The following is a 19,807-nucleotide window of genomic DNA, read 5'->3' on the forward strand; positions in this document are numbered from 1 at the left end:
TGTCCATTTTTTCAGATAAAGCTGAGGTTCATGCACCTGTATGTATTTTAAATACATGTGTGTATAATAATTTCATGAGTCTAAAAAGGATCTGAGAGACTAAAAAACTGTTGTCAAATTCCCATGAGTTTAAAAACATTTGAAAACTGCCCAAATGAAGTAATTTTTCCTCCATCCCTTCTAAGGAGGCAACCTTGTAAGAGGAAGCCATGCTCAGCTGCCCTGTGCCAAAAATTTCCATGAGATGAGTCTTTGGAGTCCTTAACGTGGAGTTTTCATCCATGTACCCCAGTTAGAACTTGAAGAAATTTTAAAGACTCATTTTTTTATCTTTAAATTTTTACTTAAAGCCATTAGCTCATCTTCTCATAAAGTTCAGTTTTGACTCTTCTGCTTTCCAGAGAGTTATGTTGATCTACTATGTTCCATCTGCCTGGTCCGGTAATCACATGTAAGCTCTGGGAGGTCCCCAAGGAGATTCTTGTAGAAGGGCTTCTCCAGCCCAGCAGGATAGGCAGAGTCCAGATTCTGTCCAGAGAAGGCTGAGAGCCCTGTTCCCAGTAGCCCCTCCAGACTTCTGTATGGTACCCTGGCAACATATAATGACAAAGGACTGTGAAGCCAAAACTTTCCTAGGAAAAAAGCTAGAATATCTGTCTTACTTGGCAGTACTTCTTTGTTATAGGTTAAGGTTTTTCAATTAGCCCCATGCTGCAGAGGTCTTATTAAAATTCCCAACCCTTCAGGCCCCCCTTAGCTGAAAAGAAAATTCATTTTCAGGGCCAGAGTTGTCACCTTCCCTTTCATGATCATTGGGGCCATCTCAGACCCTTCCTTCTCTCCTTGCCCTCTGTGGATTGGGGGAACACAGCTCTTGTCATTGGCTTTGCTAAGTGTTTTTTGGGTTGGTCCCCAGGGCGAGTATGTGTCCTGCCTTCTCTCATTGCTCCGCCAGATGTGTGACACCCATTACCAGCACCTCCTGGACAACTTCCAGAGCAAAGATGAGCTCAAGGTAGGCAGAAAAACATTGATCTTTCACCTGGGAAAGGAAGCATGCAGCTAAGACTGCCCAGGAGTCTTTCCCCTGCCAGAGGGTGAGTGCAAGTGGCCAGTGTTGCCAAGGTATAAGATGTACCAGCCTCACTTTACATCTGACTGCATGGCTTCCAGAAGCTGAAAGCCAGCAATATTCCCGTAGATCCAGACCCCAGTAACATTGGCAAGTTTTCCCTGACTGATAGCAGCCCCGTGACCATGTGCCTCTTTGAGAGGCTACTCTGGGCCACACTGGTTGTCAGCAAACCAGGACTCTTCCCTTTCTTATGAGCTCAACAGATGATTTGTAGATTGCTCATGAAACAGGCTTCACAAGACCTATCAATGTTCCAGCTGTCTTTTTGCAGAGAGTGATAATCTGATCTATAATTTATATGGAAATGTGAGGAACTCAGAATAGCCAAATGGTCTTGAAAAAGAAAACAAAATTGGAGGATTCACACTTCCCAGTTTCAAAACTTACAACAAAATAACAGTAATCAAGATTGGTACTGGCCTAAATTTAGACAGATAACAGTGGAATTGGATTGAGAGTCCAGAAATAAACCTTTATATTTACAGTCAATTGATATTCAATAATGGTGCCAAGACAGTTTCAATGAGGAAAGAAGAGTCTTTTCAACAAATTGTGCTGGGACAACTTGATACCTACATGCAGAAGAATGAAATTGTACCCCTACTTCACACCATATAAAAAATTAACTCAGAAGGGATCGTAGACCTATTTGTAAAAGCTAAACTGTAAAACTCTTAGAAGGAAACATAGAAGTATATCTTTAAATCCTTGGGTTTAGCTGTGGTTTCTGAGATTTGACACCAAAAGTAGGAACAACAAAAGATAAAATAGGTAAGTTAGACTTTACCAAAATTAAAAACTTGTGTATTTCAAAGGACACCATCAAGAAAGTTAAAGACAACCCACAAATGAAAGAAAATATTGGCAAAGCATGAATGTAATAAAGGACTTGTATCTCTTATATAAAGAACTCTTACAACTCAACAATAAAAAGACAAATAACCCAATTTAATAATGAGCCAAGGATTTTAATAGACATGTCCCCAAAGAATATATGCAAATGGTCAATACACAGTTGAAAAGATGTTCAACATCATTAGTCATTAGGGAAATGCAGATCAAAACCACAGTAAGATACTGCTTCACTTTCAAAGTGGATATAATTAAAAAGACAAGTATTGGTATTAATTCTAACTTAAACATTTGGTAGAATTCACCAGTGAAGCCATCTGGTCCTGTGCTTTTCTTTGTGTGAAGCTTTTCAGTTATTAATTTGATCTCTTCATTTATGATCGGTCTACTCAAATTTTCTGTTTCTTCTTTAAATGAATTTTAGTAGTTTGTATCTTTCTAAGAATTTGTCCATTTCATCTAGATTATATTATTTGTTGGCATGCATTTGGTCCATAGTAGTCCCTTATAAACCTTTCTAGTTCTGTAACATTAGTAATGATATCCCTTCTTTCATCCCTAATTTTTATTTATTTATTTATTATTTAGTTATTTTTAATTTATTGGCTGCATTGGGTCTTCATTGCTGCAAGCGGGCTTTTTCTAGTTACGGCAAGCAGGGGCTACTCTTCATTGTGGTACGCAGGCTTCTCATTGCAGTGGCTTCTCTTTGTTGCAGAGCACGGGCTCTAGGCGCGCAGGCTTCAGTAATTGCAGCATGCGGGCTCAGTAGTTGTGTTTTGCGGGCTCTAGAGTGTAGGTTCAGTAGTTGTGGTGCACAGGCTTAGTTGCTCCGCGGCATGTGGGATCTTCCCGGACCAGAGTTCGAACCCATGTCCCCTGCATTGGCAGGTGGATTCTTAACCACTGTGCCACCAGGGAAGTCCTATCATTAATTTTAGTAATTTGAGTCTTCTCTCTCCTTTTTTTTCTTGGTCAGACTAGCTAAAATTTGTCAATTTTGTTATCTTTTCAAAGAACCAGCTTTTGGTTTCATTTCCTCCTCTATTTTCCTCTTCTCTATTTCATTTATTTCTGTTCTAATTTTTATTATTCCCTTCCTTCTGCTTACTTTAGTTTGTTCTTCTTTTTCTAGTTTCATAAGGTGTAATGTAGTTTATTGATTTGGGATCTTTCTTCTTTTTAATATAGGCACTACAGCTATAATCTTTAGCTTCATCCCTTAAGTTTTGTTTTGTTTTGTTTTTTCATCCCTTAAGTTTTGACTTGATATGTTTTCCCTTTTATTCATGTCAAAGCTGTTCCTAATTTCCTTGTGGTTCCTTCTTTGGTGCATTGGTTATTTGGGAGTGTACTGTTTCATTCCACATTTAAAAAAATTTTCCTATATTTCCTTCTTGATTCCTTCTTTCCTTATTGATTTCTAACTCCCTTTCATGATGGTTGGAGAGCATGCTGTGTGTGATTTCAGTTCTTTTAAATTTACTGAGGCTTTCTTTATGGTCTAACATGGTCTACCCTAAAGAAGAGAATGCACATGTCCTTCTGTGTGCATTTTAGAAAAATGTGTGTATTCTGCTCTTGTTGGATGGGGTGTTGTATAGATGTCAGTTAGGTCTAGTTAGTATATAGTATTGTTCAAGATTTCTTTTTAAATATTTATTTATTTATTTGGCTACGTCAAGTCTTAGTTGTGACACGCAGGATCTTAGTTGCAGCATGCAGGATCTTTCATTGCGGCATGCGGACTTCTCTATAGTTGCGATGCACAGGCTCTAGAGCGTGTGGGCTCAGTAGTTGCAGCACACGGGCTCTCTAGTTGTGGCACGCGGGCTCCAGAGCACACGGGCTCAGTAGTTGTGGTGCGCAGGCTTTCTAGTTGTGGTGCATGGGCTCTAGAGCACGCAGGCTTAGTTGCCCCATGGCATGTGAGATCTTAGTTCCCTGACCAGGGATTGAACTCACATCCCCTGCATTGGAAGGCAGATTCTTAACCACTGGACCACCAGGGAAGTCCCATTCAAGATTTCTTTTTCCTTGATGATCTTCTATTTAGTTGTTCTATACATTATTGAAAATGGTACATTAAAGCCTCCAACTGTCATTGTTGAATTGTCTGTTTTTCCCTTCAGTTTTGTTAGGTTTTGCTTCCTGTATTTTGAGGCTCTCTTTTAAGTGCATTTATGTTTATGTCTTCCATATCAACTGACTCCTTTATCACTATAAAATGTTCTTTTTAATCTCTATTAACAATTTTTGTTAAAGTCTATATTGTTTGGTGTTAACATAGCCACACCAGTTTTCTTTTGGGTACTATTTTCATTGTATATATTTGTCTATCCTTTTACATTCAATATATTTGTGTCTTTGAATCTGAAGTATTTAGGTATCTTGTAGATAACATACAATTGGATCATGTTCATTTTTTAATCCATTCTTCCTGTCTCTGCCTTTTGATTGGAATGCTTAACCCATTTACATTTGTTGTAATTACCAGTAAGAGGATTTACACCTGCCATTTTGCTATTTGTTTTATATCTGTCTTATGTATGTTTCCATAATTTCCTGTTTCATTTCACATCTTATAATTTCTTTGTTGAAAACTGGACAATTTAAATAATGTAGCAAGTCTGGTAATCAGATTCCCTTCCCCCTGCCCACATCCCCAGGGTTTGTTGTTGTTTCATTTTTGTTGTTGATATTTGTTTGTTTAGTGACTTTCCTGGACTAATTCTTTAATGTCTGCATCTTTTGTTGTGTGCAGCCCCTGAAGTTTTCATTCAGTTAGCTTAATGATAAGCTAATAACTAGACAGAGATTTCCTTAAACACCTTAAATCAATGAGTCTTCCACTTCACTAAGTGTCTCTGTGTGGGGTTGGGGCTCACCTTCAGTGCTTCAGCAGTTTACGTTGCTGCCTTAGCCTTCACTTCTTGCTTGCATAGAGCCTCAAAGTCAGCCAGAGGTGACAGATTAGGCTTCTTAGGTCTTTTCTGGGGATGTGTACAGCCCTGCACACATATGTGGCCTTCTAGATTCCTAGGAATATGTCAGAGCTTTTCAAAGCCCCAAGTGTATGTCTCATTACCCATATTTTTCTTTTAAGTGTTTTGGCCACTCTCTTGTTTGTCCCAATTGATATGATTGCTTCTTGCAGCTGGGATGTTAAATTATTATGGATGATGTTTTCAACAGCTGCACTACGGATAAGGCTTTTCTCACTTAGTGAACTCTGAGTCCAGTCAATTAAGCCCTCTGAATGGGGCTTTCCCAGGTTGCTGCCTAACAGATCAAACAGTAACAATTCTCTTGGGATGGCACTTTTTGGGGAGCTCCAAAACCATTTTGTCCCTTCTAGTGACTGCTAGGGTGCTGGGTTTTACTACTACCATGGTTCTACAGCTGCTTGTTTTCAAGGATACCCTGAAGATAGGGAGAGAGAGGGGATGGGAATGGGGAAAGTTAAAACACAATAAAGCTCACTTTTCCTACTGAGATTCAACCATTTTTCTTAAATAACATTTCTTATTGTTGCAAGCCTTTCATTAACCAGTCTTTGTGACTGTTCTCATTGCTTTCATGGAGGAGCATATTTTTGGAGGTACTTACTCTGCTATCCCTAAAGTGCTTCTGTTGTCAATGCGTTCTTAACATCCAGGAAAGCAAGTTCTTACAGTCAAGTGCTCAGGGGTCATGCCCCAAAGATTGAGAACGATGGACTCTGGTGGATATCATTTCTGCTGGACCCCCTGTGCTTTGGTCGTTAGGCACTGGGCTGAGTGGGTATAGTGCATCTCTTCTACCCAGTTTGGCACTGACCTATGAGAGTGCCCAGACCTCACTCTCATGCAGCCCTCTAAGAGAAAAGCAGCTCACAAAGGGAACCAGAGTATCACCTACTGGTCCCATACATTTTCATGGTCTAGAGGTCTGGAGAGCCCTGTTGAGGAAATGTCTGCTGCAGTGGTAGAGGTATGGTGTCTCACATCAGATTTTCCTCTTGGACCAGGAATTTCTGCTGAAGATTTTCTGTGTGTTCCGGAACCTGATGAAGATGAGTGTCTTTCCTCGGGACTGGATGGTGATGAGACTTCTCACAAGCAAGTGAGTGTGGAAGGGCCCTGCACCAGCATCCACAGAACTGTTCCCAGACAAAGGAGAGTGTGTATATGTGTGAGAGAAAAAGCAAGTCAGAAATCAAGGTCAAAGCCATGGGGACAGAGAGGAGAGGGCAAATGTGAAAATGTTTGGAGGCACAATCAGCAGGACTTGGCCATTTACCAAAGTTCACGGAGAAGGAATAGTCAAAGATAGTTTAAAACTGGAATCTAAGTGCCTGGCAGACGATGTCATGGTAAGGATAGAAAAGGAACTTTTAAGAATGAGAAATATAATACCCAGAGAAGGGTTCCTCCTTGAGGAGGGCCTGTTCATTGGCCTCTGTTGCTCTGTAATTTCAGGCAGTATCCCAAGGCCTCCTCTTGATTTGATTTGTGTTGTCTGCCAGACACTGCTTGCCTCCCACAACAAGTGCTAATTACCCACCTGAGACCTGGCTGTGAGGCTCTGTTTGACCACTTCTAATGCTGGCCACAGAATTCACACTCAGGCTGACCCCAAATTGTCTGCCCCATTCATATTTCTACGCTGTGCTTCTAACTGACAAACCAGACAAGTAATGTGGGTGGTAAGGTGCTTGTGGGAGAAGGCCACTTGGCCTCCACTCTCTAGTCTACTGCCTGCTCCCTCTGATCTGCCTTTCATGTTGACCTTATGCAGTGTGGTGAAATTATTTATGTTAGCTATATTACCAAGGTGTCAGCATGGTCTTTCTACTTTGTACCTTTTATAGCACTCTTTTTTCTTTTTTCAAAACTGCAAACATTTTATACAGAACAGAAGAAGGGTTTTAAACAGAGTTGCACAGATATTTCCTTAAATAGTGGATTTTCCATTTGATCCCCTCTTGTTTCTCTTAGCTCTAGTCAGGCCCTCTCCAGCCCATTCTGCAGGAGCAGCCTCTTCCTTCAAAGCTTTTACTTTTCAAATTTGTTTGCTGGTAACTAGTCTCTCTAATGCACTGTTTTTGCCTTGCCCCTCTTCTGCACCAAGGCTTCGGATGTAAGCTCCTTTGCCAGGCATCCAGCACCCTCTGTAATCAAACCCTTACCTGCCTGTCCCACCCCACTTTCTCCCTCCCTTGACCTGTGCCCTTGGTTCTAGCAAATCAGCCTCCCATTGCCCCTTAAATGTGCCCAGGTGAAAAGTGAAAGTGATATTCTAGATCAAAGGCTGAAATCAAATGACTTATACATGAAAATAATAGTATATGTTAAAAGTAGAGGTTTAATAACTATAAACCATTATTATCAAGTAAAATAATAGAATGCTACTCTAAGTCCTCTGGTGGTCATAATATATGTTCATTATCCAAGGTCCCCAAAATACTAGAATCACTCTTTGAACTGGAAGAAACCTTGAAGAACCATTAAACCTCACTCCCCTCCTTTTATAGGCAGGGAAACTGGGGCCCAGAGAGAAGTAGTACCAAGGCCAGGTAATGGCAGAGCTAGGTCTAGAACCAACTGGTGGGGCATTTCTCCAAGATGGGTTTTTTGTGGGGTTTGTGCCATCTCTCTCTCTCCTTTAAAGTCACATCTTACACGAGAGCTAGTTGTACTCTAGAAGTTTGCACATGGGCCATAGACGGTTGATGCTAAGCCATAGGATGCCATCATTAGTCTTTTAACTCTGCCAACACCTTGTTCCCTTACTGCAGTATTATAGTCACTACAGTCCAGTACCTGTCTTCTGCACTGCACAAGAATTTCACAGAGACAGACTTCGACTTTAAGGTAGGAGCTCCTAAAATCCATCACTGTCTTTGTAATAACCCTAGAAAGCCAGAAACCAAGCTCACTGTTTCGTTTTTGTTTTACTTAAAACAACCATTTTATTTTGCTCACAAGTTTGTAGGTCAGGAATTTGAGAAGGATTCAGCTAGGTGTCTGCTAGGAGGCTGGGGGCTTTCTTAATATGTTCATAGTATCAAACAGTTTCCAAGCTTGCTAGTAATTAGAGTATGACCTAGAAGACCCCTGTTGGAGGTGTTGGGAGCCAGACATCCATGAGTTTGTTTTCTAGTCCAGAATCAACACTACTGGTTTCAGGGAAGTCAAGAAAGCGGCGGGGGGGGGAGTCCTGTTTGCAAAGATATTTTTTTAAAAATCAAGATCTTAACACTGTAAAATGAATTCTGTGCTACATGCATATATTTAGAATCTCTCCTTGCAAGGTTAAGGACTCAGGCTTTCACATATTTCCTCTTTCTCTCTCTCTCTCTCTAGGTGTGGAATTCTTATTTTAGCCTGGCAGTTCTGTTCATAAATCAGCCAAGCCTTCAGCTAGAAATCATTACTTCTACCAAGAGGAAGAAGATTCTAGATAAGTAAGCCATATGTCTCTTATTCATCTTCCTACCATGTGCCCAGATGGGGTTATGTTTCCATAAGGGGCTTCTTAAGAAGTCCACATGGTTCTCACTGAGGTAGCCTCCCAAGGAGCCAAGTATAAGAATTCAGCTGAGAGCCAAAAAACTTAGTATTTTGGGAAGCTTTAGAAACAGTGCTGAAGTACTGGCCTCCTGGGGTTTGTAGCCCCATCTTCCTGAACCTTCTCCCACTAATAGCTGGTTCCTGTGTTCTATTCCCAGGTATGGGGACATGCGTGTGATGATGGCTTATGAACTGTTCAGCATGTGGCAGAATTTGGGTAGGTCTTTTCTCCATATTTTTCCCTTTCACATATTGCATAGCCAAATAAAAAGTGACAAGACTAATTACTTCCCCCAGGTTTTGTGAATGTTAATTCAGACCCAAGAGATCTTTACATATCTTTAACATAACACCTCAGATGGATGGTATAGTGTAGCACATGTGCACAAAGCCCTTGGCAGGGAGAGTTAAGCTGAGAAATAAGACCCCAGTAATACATATGCACAATCCCTTTTTTGAGAACAAAAGTCAAAAGGAAAAAAAGAAGATGAGGCTATAAGACTATAAGATCCTCTGTGCTCTTCATGTCCCAGTCCAGATGATACAGGCCCACAAGCATAGATCTTGGAGATAGTCAGCACATGAGCAAGGGCAGCTATTCATTTTAATAAAGATTGAAACACTTCTTGGGTCTCTGGTATTCAGGCATCCAGACGAGGTTCCTGCTGCCAATTGCGTGTAAGAAAGGAATTGCAGCCTCGGTGAGATTGATCTTCATCTCCTTTCTTTACAGCTTCTCTAAGATCCACTGGTTTGGATCTCAGATTGTCAGGTTTTGGTAGAATCCTTGGATTGCCCTGGTGACTAGGTGGGCCATCCTCTGATACTATAGGCTTCTTAGTGGCCTGTCAGGATGATTGAGAAGCTGCTGCTCTTCTTCCTAGTGAAGGCTGCTTTCAACTAAGCTCATGGCTCTGAAGTCTTAGGAATGATGGCCATAAAATCTTATCGTTCTCCATTAACCATCCCAGTCACAGCTCTAGAGGCAGCAGGCAAGGTGCAAGGCATTCCTGCCCACACTAGGGCCTTCCGTCCATGAATGGAGATGCGTTTCCCCAAACCAGCTTTCTAGCTTCAGTACTCTTACTCCCTGCATCCAGCATGGTCCAGGTATAGATTTTAACCCCGAAGATGACTCTGAAATTCCCAGGAACACATGGGACTAGCAACTGTACCATATACCAAGATTGGAATATGCAGAATCTGCCTCAGAGCTAACAGTTGCTCTTTAAATAGGCTTTTAACATGGAAGAAATCAAAAAACATGTCAAACTTGCCTGATAAAGCCATTCCTGCTTCATTGTTTTGGGTGGAAATGACATTTTCTAGTTCTGCTTGACCATAACAGTCACTGCAGAGGTCCACAGTTTGTCCCCTTAGTCTCTGAAGGACAGAAAGCAGAGCTCTGGAAGATGGTTCACTCGCTTTACCATTACAAAGAAAAGTTCTCCCATGGTCTTCAAGACTGGCCTTGGCTTCTGGGAGCATGCCCCAAATGACAAGCTAATCACAGGAAGAGTCACACCACACACTTCCCATGGAAAGGCCTCATTAAGAAAACTGAGGGATGAGCCAAGCTGGTCTGAATAAATGTAACGCTACCATCAAAAATGCAGTGTGAAGACAAGGGGTGGGGGTTGGAGGGTGCACAGAGAGTCTCTCAGCCAGTCTGTCAGGGTAGGGCTGTGTAGGAGGCTCCTGGTAACTCAGGAGGGGGCCTCTTGGGCACACTTGAGCACAGGCAGTGAAGAGGCCTATGGATTTCAGATCACTAGTGGCTGGACCTGGGACTGAACATCCTTATCACTTAAATGCCCCTGGGCTAGAGGCAGAAACCCCAGGGATAGTGCATTGTGTTTAAGCAGAAATAGATGAATTTTCCTTGCTAAATAAACACTATGAACAGATTATCTGAAACTATTACAGTGTACTCAGAAATCCTATTCTGTCTAGAGTAGTGAACTCTGTTGCTTGACCTCAGAATGATTTTCAGATAGTTTGTAGAACCTCCCAGTAAATTCTTTGGAAAGAATTTGTGCCTGTTGAAAGTTTGTTTTAACTGTACTGGGCCAGTTTAATCCATGAACTCTAAAAAGCCAAGAGAAGCGGGTATCTCAGAAATCTATAGGGGAGAGCTTGCTATGCTCTCAGATGCTTCCAGTGAAGATCAAATCATGTGTTGTGGCCCCACTTGGGAAGCTTCTATGGAAGGAGCAAAGCAAGCATAAACTAATATCTGTTGGGTTTTGCTGTTCAGGTGAACATAAGATCCACTTTATTCCGGGAATGATTGGTCCTTTTCTGGGTGTGACACTGGTCCCACAGCCAGAAGTGCGGAATATCATGATTCCAATCTTTCATGACATGATGGACTGGGAGCAAAGGAAAAATGGCAACTTCAAACAGGTAAGACAACACCTGGCAGTGTTAAGGGTGCTCTCCCCTGGAATGGACCCCTTTTGCCCAGGCACGTGATCCAGATGCCTGGCTATAGTTCCAGCGGAAGTAGGCTGTAACTTGGCCGTCCTGTTCAAGGGTTTCCTTTACTTACTGGCCAGAATTGATTTGTGGATTTTCTTCATGAAGTTAGAGGCCAGAAAAGAATCAGAGGAAAGGAATTGAACATCATGTGAAAGGAACTTTCTGATCAAGGAGAGAATGACAGACTGTAACCTCCCAGCTTCATTCAGGACGAGGTCCTGGGAGTGTTGTCTCTTCTCTCTGGAGGTTCCCCAGTGTGTGTGGTCTGGGCATTTCTAAGGCTAGAGCCCAGACCAGATGACTTCTCATAGCCTAGAATTTCACAGACTCCTGCACAGAGGGGTGGGTCCATGAGGTGTAAGCCCTTGGCTTCTGACTGACTTCAGGTTGTCCCTCTGTGCAGTTCTTCTGCCACCCCTAAGGTGGAGGAGATGGCCCCTGCCCTTTTATCTAGAGCTCCAGGGAATAGGATTAGGAACAATAGGTAGAAAACAGTGGTAGAAAAGCCAATTTTAGCTAATAAAAGAAATAATTTGCTAGTAACAAGTTATTTACTGTAAGCTGGCCTGCTTTCAGAGATGGGGAGTTCCTCTTTGCTGGTGGTTCTCAAACAGAAGCTCCCTGTAGGCCTCGAGGAGAAATTTCTACTTTGGCTTGGGGACTATAACCAGTTCCCCACTAAGCTCCCTCCCAACCCTGTGATTCTGGGATGAACCAGTGCTCTTAGAGTGAGTGACTGTAACAGTGAGGAACAGACCAGGCAAACAGTAATTTTTAAATTTACAAAGAGTAAAATTCAGTCTTTGGGACTTACAACTCTGTAAATTTTGGTAAACACATAAAGTCATGTAACCACTACCACAGTCAAGATTTTTTTAATTCCTAAAAATTCCATCTTGCTGCCCCTTTGTAGTCAAACCCTTCCCTTCCCTTTAACCATGGCAGGCATTGATCTATTCTCCTTCACTATGTGTGCCTTTTCCAGAATGTCATGTAAAGGGAATCATGTAGACTGTAGCCTTTTGAGACTGACTTCTTTCACTTAACATAATGCCTTTGAGAGATTTATCCATTTTGTTAAATGTATCAGTTTTTCTATTGCTGAGTAGTATGCCATTGCAGTTTATTCATTCACCATTTGAAAGACATTTGGGTTATTTACACTTTTTGGTGATTATGAATAAAGCTTCTGAAAAACTTTTCTTTACAGGTTTTGTATGAATATATAGACTTCCATTTTTCTTAGGTAAATACCTAGGAGTAGGATTGTTGGATATTGTGGTAAATGTATATTTAACTTTATAAGCTATCAAACTGTTTTCCAAAGTGACTATACCATTTTGAAATCCCTACAGCAGTGTGTGAAAGTTCCAGTTGATCCGTATACTCATCAGAATTTGATATTATCTCTTTGTTTATTTTAGCCATTCTAATAGGTGTGTAGTTGTATATCACTGTGGTTTTAATTTTCACTTCCCTAATGACTAATGATGCCGAACGTCTTTTAATGTGCTTATTTGCTATCTTTGTATCTTCTTTGGTGAAATGATTTTATTCAAAACTTGTGTTCATTTTTAATTGGGCTGTTTGTTTTCTTATTGTTGAGTTTTTAGGGTTCTTTATACATTCTGAACATAAGTCCTTTGTTGAATATATGATTTACCAATATTTTCTCTTAGCTTGTCTTTTCATTTGCTAAACAATGTTTTTCACAGAACAAAAGTTTTTAATTTTTATGCAGTCCAATTGATCATTATTTTTCTTGTATGGATCGTGCTTTTCGGATCATATATGAGAACTCTTTGCCTAACCCAGGACCATAAAATTTTTCTCTTTTGTTTCTTCTAGAAGGTTTATAATTTTACATTTAGATCTATGATCTGTTTTGAGGTAATGTTTGTATAGGTGTGAAGTATGGGTCAAGGCTTTTTATTTTTCCTTTTTCCATGTGGATGTCCAGCACCTTTTGTTGAAAAGACTATATTCTTTGTTGAAAATCAATTGACCATAGGCATGTGGTTCTCTTCCTGGACTCACTAGTCTTTCCATTGATCTATATGTCTAATCTGTCACCATACCACGTAGTCTTTATTATGGTAGCTTTATAGTCTTAAAATTAGGTTGTGTGAATCCTCTAACTTTGTTTTTTTTTTCAATATTGTATTAGCTATTCCAGTTCCTTTTCTTATAAATCTTAGAATCAGCATGTCAGTATCTATAAAAATTCCTGCTTGGATTTTGATTGGGATCGCATTGTAATCTATAGATCGATCAAATTGGGAAAACTGATATCTTAATAGTACTTAATAAATACTTCTAGTCCTTGAAGACAGTATATCTCTCCATTTATTTAGGTGTTCTTTGATTTCTTTCATTAATGTTTTGTAGTTTCAGCATACAGATCTTGCACATGTTGTTAGATTTATATGTAAGTATTTTCTGGGCTTTTTGGTGCTATTATAAATTATTCTGATTTAAAATTTTAAATTTTCAGTTGTTTGTTGCTATTATATAGAAATACAATTGCTTTGTACATTAACATAGTATCCTCCACCCTTGCTAAACTCACTTATTAGTTCTAGAAGCTTTTTTGTAGATTCCTTGTGATTTTATATTTAGATAATCCTATCACCTGTGAAAAGACACAGTTTTATTCCTTCCTTTCTAATCTGTAAGCCTCTTATTTCTTTTTCTTGCCTCATTGCACTGGCTAGGACCTCTGGTCTGATGTTAAATAAGAGTGATAAAAGTAGACATCCTTGCCTTGTTCTTCTTTTTTTTTTTTTTTTCCTTGCCTTGTTCTTAACCTTAGGGGAGAGCATTCAGTGTTTCACTGAAGTATGATGCTAGTTCTAGGTTTTTCGTAGATGCTCTCTATCTTGAGTAAATAGTATTTAAGATAAGAATCCATTTTTAGAGTGTGAAGCTCTATTGCCTTCAGAACTTCAGGAAATAATAACTTCAAACAGAAAAGAACTGTTGCTTTTCTATGTTGGCACAACATGTGCCTTCTGATTGTGCAAAATGCACAACTGCCTGATGAGAGAACCTGGTTACCAAGAAGTAGATGACATTGTGCAACTGCACCATGGGTCATCTGAGTCTACTTAAAGAAGAGCTGGGCTGTACTTAACCATCACTAACACTGAATAAGGAAGGTTAGCTTTGTGGAAGACTAAGTTGGAGCTCATTTGGCTCACACTTCAAGACTCAGCTGATGGGTAGCATTTTTTCCTCCAATAAGACTGTCATGAATAACTGATATCCAGCAAGCCATGTAAACCTCGTTGTCCCTGGTTAAAAAAATCTTGCTGCTGCTTCCCTTTGCCATTACATATTTTAAAAGAGTAGTCTACTCTTTTCATCCCCACATTTCCACCTTCCCACCCTCCTATCAGTTCAGTCTAATGTATATTGTGCACCCACTTTTGTTGACATTGCTCTCTCGAATAACTTTTTAATCATTAAAGTCCAATTGACTTTTTGGTCTTGGTTCTAGTTGTGCTTTCCACAGCTTTGGCTCTATTAACTCCTCCCCTACTTCTTACCACCTACTATAAATACTTCTTCTAATTATAAAAACAATACTTATTTAATATAGAAAAATTAAAATGCAAATAAGCTATAGTGAAAAGATATAACTCATAATTGTACTGTTAGTAACTTGTGGGGGAGAGGGGCTAGGCACGTCTTTTTTTCCCAATGCATAGAGTTTTTTAAGTTAAAAAATGGAATCATTGTGTACATTGGTTTTTTTGGAACCATTGTGTATATTGGTTTTTAATCTCCCTTTTTTAGTAGCACCTTGTCATCACTATCCTTCATGTCAGTTAATGCTTCTCTGCACCACACTGTCAGTTTAGAGGCTACGTGGTATTCCACTGCATAGCTTGGACCACAGTGTATTTAATCAGACTCCTAGGTTTTGTGGGGCTTTTGGTTTTTTTGTTTGTTTATTTGTTTTTTGGCTGTGCCCTGTAGCTTGAGGGATCTTAGTTCCCCAACCAGGGATCGAACTGGGGCCCATGGCAGTGAAAGCACCAAGTCTGCCAACTCCTAACCACTGGACCACCAGGGAATTCCCAGTCTCATAGTTTTAGGAACTTAGGTTCATTCCAAATTTTTGCTGTTAACATTACAAAAAACATATCCATTTTAAGTTACTTTTTTAGGTAAATCTCTCACCTGTAATTGTTGTATCAAAGAGTAAAAACGTTTCTTAAGTTTTTACAGCACTATGTCTCTCTAACAACCTCTGTTGTCTGTAGACTACTCAGACCCCAGGCCACTTTCTGTGTGTGCCCCATCTAAGCACTGCCCATGCTGAGCTGTGTTAGCTGTTATCCCTGCCTCCTCTACCAGATGATGAGTTATTGGGGCCAGGACCATTTCTTGTGCTTTTATTTCTTAGAACCCATGCCTGAGACATGGTGGGTTCATGAAGATGAAAATCAAAACTAACATTCATTGAGCACTTCCCAAGAGCTAGGGCACAGTGACACTGAAGAGGAATGTTAACCACCATTACCATTTCATAAATGCAGAAATTTAGGCATAGATAAATATTTTGTACAGAAGTAGGCAGCTGGTTATGTCACAGGACAAATGTTTGTTGAATGAATAACAAGGTGTCACTTCAGGAATATTGGTTTTATAAAATAAAAGTAACTCCGCAGACCTGAAATCATCAGTATTACCAATTACGACATGATATATCTGAAGAACTTAGCATTTGTTTAACTTAGAGACATTGATTTTGCATACATTGATCTTCAGTGTCCCATTTTGGATTTCTCAATTTTTCTTAGTAACTTCTTCCTTTATCAGCACTGCAGGGAGTGAGGAAGTAATGTCCCTGAATCCTTCCATCACCAGCTCCTTTGCCTAATACGGAAGTTCTAACACTTGAATAGGCATCAGAACAACCCGGAGGGCTTATTAAAACACAGACTGCTGCCCCCCAACCCCTTAGTTTTTAATCCAGTGGAGCCTGAGAATTTGTATTTCTAACAAGATTTCTGGTGACTTGATGCTTTTGGCCCAGGGACCCATTTTGAGAACTCCAGGGAACTGCTGCACCCACATTTGCGCTGTTGTACTCTCTGCTGCTCCAGGTCCCTTCCCCAACTTTGCCCTGTTCTGGAAAGCACAACCTGTACCTGCGTGTGTGATGAGAAATCCCAACCTGACTTTACATGACCCCAGCAGGCAAGTCCCTGCTGGTGCCTTTTCTCCACACGGAGAAAGGCAGATGGCCTCGATCCCTAAGGACCTCTGATCTCAGACTTTGTATTTCCTCTGGAAAGTATATTCAAGCAGCTGACTGATTAGGCCAAACATAAATGTACAACAGTCTCCACCTGGCCATACCAGACCACTATAAAAGGGCCATATTTATTCATCCATTCTCATTTTCTGCTGATAGGGTTTCAGAAACCGTAACTGCCTTTGATGAATTTCCTAATTCAATTATTAATTTAATATTTCACCGTCTTAGGACTCTGGCCCTATGTGGAGTGAGAAAATGCTTTTGTTATAGCTCATTATTAAATGCAACCATGCCACTTTTTGTTTATATAAAAATCTGTATAAATAATTGCACAATACCACATTTTAAAGGCTAATGAACAGCTTAAAAGATTTTTATCTCACATCACTTACAACTAATTTCTCGCCTCAGAGTGTATGCATTGAGGCCTGATAGAGAAGTGGCTTAGCACTGTTGAATGCCTTGCAGATTAGTGAGGTAGGAATGAATGCAGTATTGCTCCTTATGGTTTAAGAATCCAATAACAAGTGCAGGGGGCCCCAGTGACGAGGCAGCGGCAGGGGCGGCAGCTCCAAGGGCTTTAGGTCCTGTGAGGACAAAGAATAGAGCCTTTTATCCTGAAGGGGACTCTCTGAAGGAAACACATCTCCCTCAGCCCAGACTAATGCCAGCCATTAAAGTGAGGACCAGCCTCCCAAAGCAAGCTTTCTTTGTGGCTGGCTGATAGAGGGTAAAGTTCTAACCAAATGTATTTTATACATACCAATTCCTTTGAATGAACATTTTTTAAGAAAGAAAAACACTTGACAAAGGCCTCTTTTGGATCCGAAATACTTCTCTCACCAGAGAGTCCTTGCCTTTTGCCCCTAGGGAAAAGAGTATCTGAGACGTATGTGTAAGTTCCAACTCATTTAAACCACTGGAGTGGGAGCCCTTCCTGATTGGGGAGGCAGGGTGGTTTCTCAGTGCTGTAGATGAGATCCTGCATTCTCTAGGATTTATTTGGTGCAAGGAAAAAATCAGGAAGCAGTTCCCCACCATCCTCACCTATCACAGGGGCTGGATTTCCCATCCTTCCTCTGAGGTCACTTCGGGTTTACAAAATCTCTGCTTCCCTCTAGGTGGAGGCCGAGCTGATTGACAAGCTGGACAGCATGGTGTCAGAAGGGAAAGGCGATGAGAGCTACAGGGAGCTCTTCGGCCTGCTGTAAGCTGCTTCAGCCCCAAGTACCTCACGTTGGGGGAGGGGGTGAAGTGGGCTAATGAAGGGTAGCGGTGCAACCTGCACTGGGCAGGCTTCAGAGTGTGGGTATCCGGAGAGACCAGGGTTGTTCCTGGTGGTAGCAGTGCTCACCTTCTGTCAACAAGAAAGTGACATCATGACAGCAAGCTCTCTCAGGGATTGCCATAGTTGACTAAAGATGTAGGGACGGGTGATAACTCTGAGCTCCTGGATTTGCTGATAGCAAAAGGATCATCGTATATCTTCATACCATGTACTGTATCTAGTTGGGCAAACAGTTCATGGGGACTCAATGAGGGCTCAAGGCTGACATTTCGGGGTGGGGGGAGGGAGGGAATTAAATCTCTGCTTTGTAAGAATGTACGATCAGCTTGAGAAACACTGCCATGAATTTTGTGACTTGAACAAATTATACCCCCTTCCAAACCAGTTTCCATTTGTGAAACAGGGTGGTTGTACTGACTGATGTCAAGGGTCCCAGATCCACCAGTTGTGGCTTCTGTCTTGAGTTGATGGAGGCCAAGAGACCTTACAGGACTAGCCACAGGGCTAAGCCCAAAGGAAGGATTCAGGAGAGCCGTGGTCCTCCCAGAGAGATAGTAAAGTTGGGTATTTTATCTTCCTAAAAAACAAAATTTTAAGACATTTACAGCTCTAGAGCCCTCTCCTATCTCACTCATTATCTCTAGCTTTGAGATTTTCTTTATTTTAGTGACATTTTTAAGATAAGCCTGTAATATATTTTCTAATAATAATACTGTACATTTGCTTAGAACTTTACAGTGTACAAAATTTGTTGACATATCTGATTTAATCCTCACAACACACCTGTGAGGTGGGCAAGGCAGATATTATCCTGAGGAGTAGGGGTGATGACACTGAGCTCAGAGAAGTGGTAGCATGGCCTCAGTTGCATGGCCAGTAAGAAGCAGCTCTGGGGGTACAGCCCAGATATTCCAGTTTCAAGAGGGGAAATCTTCCTGCTACACCCTGCCTACTTTGTTCCTTGATGAGTCATGCAATAAAATGTGAATTCATTTGAAATTTAAGTAATTTTAATTTGTGAAAATGAATCCATCCTTTAGTACTTCTCTTTTAGCTGAAGATGTTTCTAATTGTGGAAATAAGGAAGAGAAATCTCTTCCTAAGCCACTAACTGATGATTTTACTATGAAGGAAAAAGCACAAAAATAACTTACTATTAATAATTACCTGACCAAATAGTGTTACATAAACACTGTTCACGTCTGAGAACTGAAAGCCACTGATAACCAAGGAGCAGCATTTCCCAATTTGTGTTTGGGGAAGATGTTTGTAGGTATGCTGGGGGGAGGTGGGAGTGGATCATGGGCTAATCAATTTAGAAAAGACTCAGTTAAATAAAATCGAACAGGCCTCTGTATTATAGGACTTCTCAAAGCCTTTAATATTTAGAAAGATGTGAAAACTCTCTAAAAGGAAGGTGTGGTGATCAGCATCTTCCATGCTTTTTTGCTCACAGAACACCTCTCTCTGTCCTCCAGGACAGCAGAGCTCTGTAGAACAGAGTTTGGGAAATGTGAACACAGTGGTTTTTTCCACGCAGCTCAGAGGTGAAAGACAATGGTCCTACCTTCTCGCTCTAGTAAATGGGTCACATGGAAACCCTCACTTTCCCAGAAGCCTCAGCTCAAGTTAGATGCTGTGTGCAAGGAAGACAGTTGTCATCATTGCAGTGTTAACGGCAGTCAGGCTGTGGGTGTGAGTTCCCAGTGCTGGGTCCCTGGCTGAGCCTTCCACTCTAGGTGACTTTCATGACCTTAGGGAGCTAGGGACAGTGTACAAAAGGATCAGGAGTGAGACCTTGACCTGAGATAATCACTAGAGCAAACAGAAAGAGTCCATCTAGGTCATCATCCCCTAGGAGAGAACTGTGAAAAGGCAGAGGATCTCAGAAGCCAGGCTCTTTGGAGAAGTCAGAGGCTACCTGGAGGTGACAGGAGCCTGGGCTGGCAAGTGAGAAAAGCACCTGGGCATTTAGCTCTTGGCTCTGGCACATTTCACATGGGAGTATCCCATGACAGTGAAGATGACAGTGTAACTCCTGGACTCACTGTCCTTCACGCTGGGCCCTCAAGACTGGTTGGAATCTTTCCCTTGGTTTACATGAAAACGTTGGTTAGTATGTTTGCTGAGGATGGTTCTAAGCAGTGAAAGAGGCAGCCAGCCAATTGGCAAAGCCAGGTCTATCCCTCAGTGGACTCTTACTCCGCTGCTTCTTCGGAACAGATCTC

At 41.1% G+C, this 19,807-nt stretch overlaps 1 protein-coding gene across 12 annotated transcripts in view; it reads left to right on the forward strand.

Annotated features, from left to right (window-relative positions):
• Nucleotides 1-19,807, forward strand: part of DOCK3 (dedicator of cytokinesis 3) — a 405,644-nt gene that overhangs the window by 346,410 nt on the left and 39,427 nt on the right. For all 12 annotated transcript variants that reach the window (XM_067754576.1, XM_067754570.1, XM_067754573.1 and 9 more), the window contains 7 exons: nucleotides 917-1,015; nucleotides 5,997-6,091; nucleotides 7,767-7,842; nucleotides 8,335-8,435; nucleotides 8,700-8,758; nucleotides 10,799-10,947; nucleotides 17,413-17,498. In XM_067754576.1, the coding sequence (XP_067610677.1) occupies nucleotides 917-1,015; nucleotides 5,997-6,091; nucleotides 7,767-7,842; nucleotides 8,335-8,435; nucleotides 8,700-8,758; nucleotides 10,799-10,947; nucleotides 17,413-17,498 (665 nt within the window). The remainder of the gene's footprint in view (nucleotides 1-916; nucleotides 1,016-5,996; nucleotides 6,092-7,766; nucleotides 7,843-8,334; nucleotides 8,436-8,699; nucleotides 8,759-10,798; nucleotides 10,948-17,412; nucleotides 17,499-19,807) is intronic.

This window comes from Pseudorca crassidens, chromosome 10, assembly GCF_039906515.1.
Source record: "Pseudorca crassidens isolate mPseCra1 chromosome 10, mPseCra1.hap1, whole genome shotgun sequence".
In the NCBI taxonomy this organism is placed as follows: Eukaryota; Metazoa; Chordata; class Mammalia; order Artiodactyla; family Delphinidae; genus Pseudorca; species Pseudorca crassidens.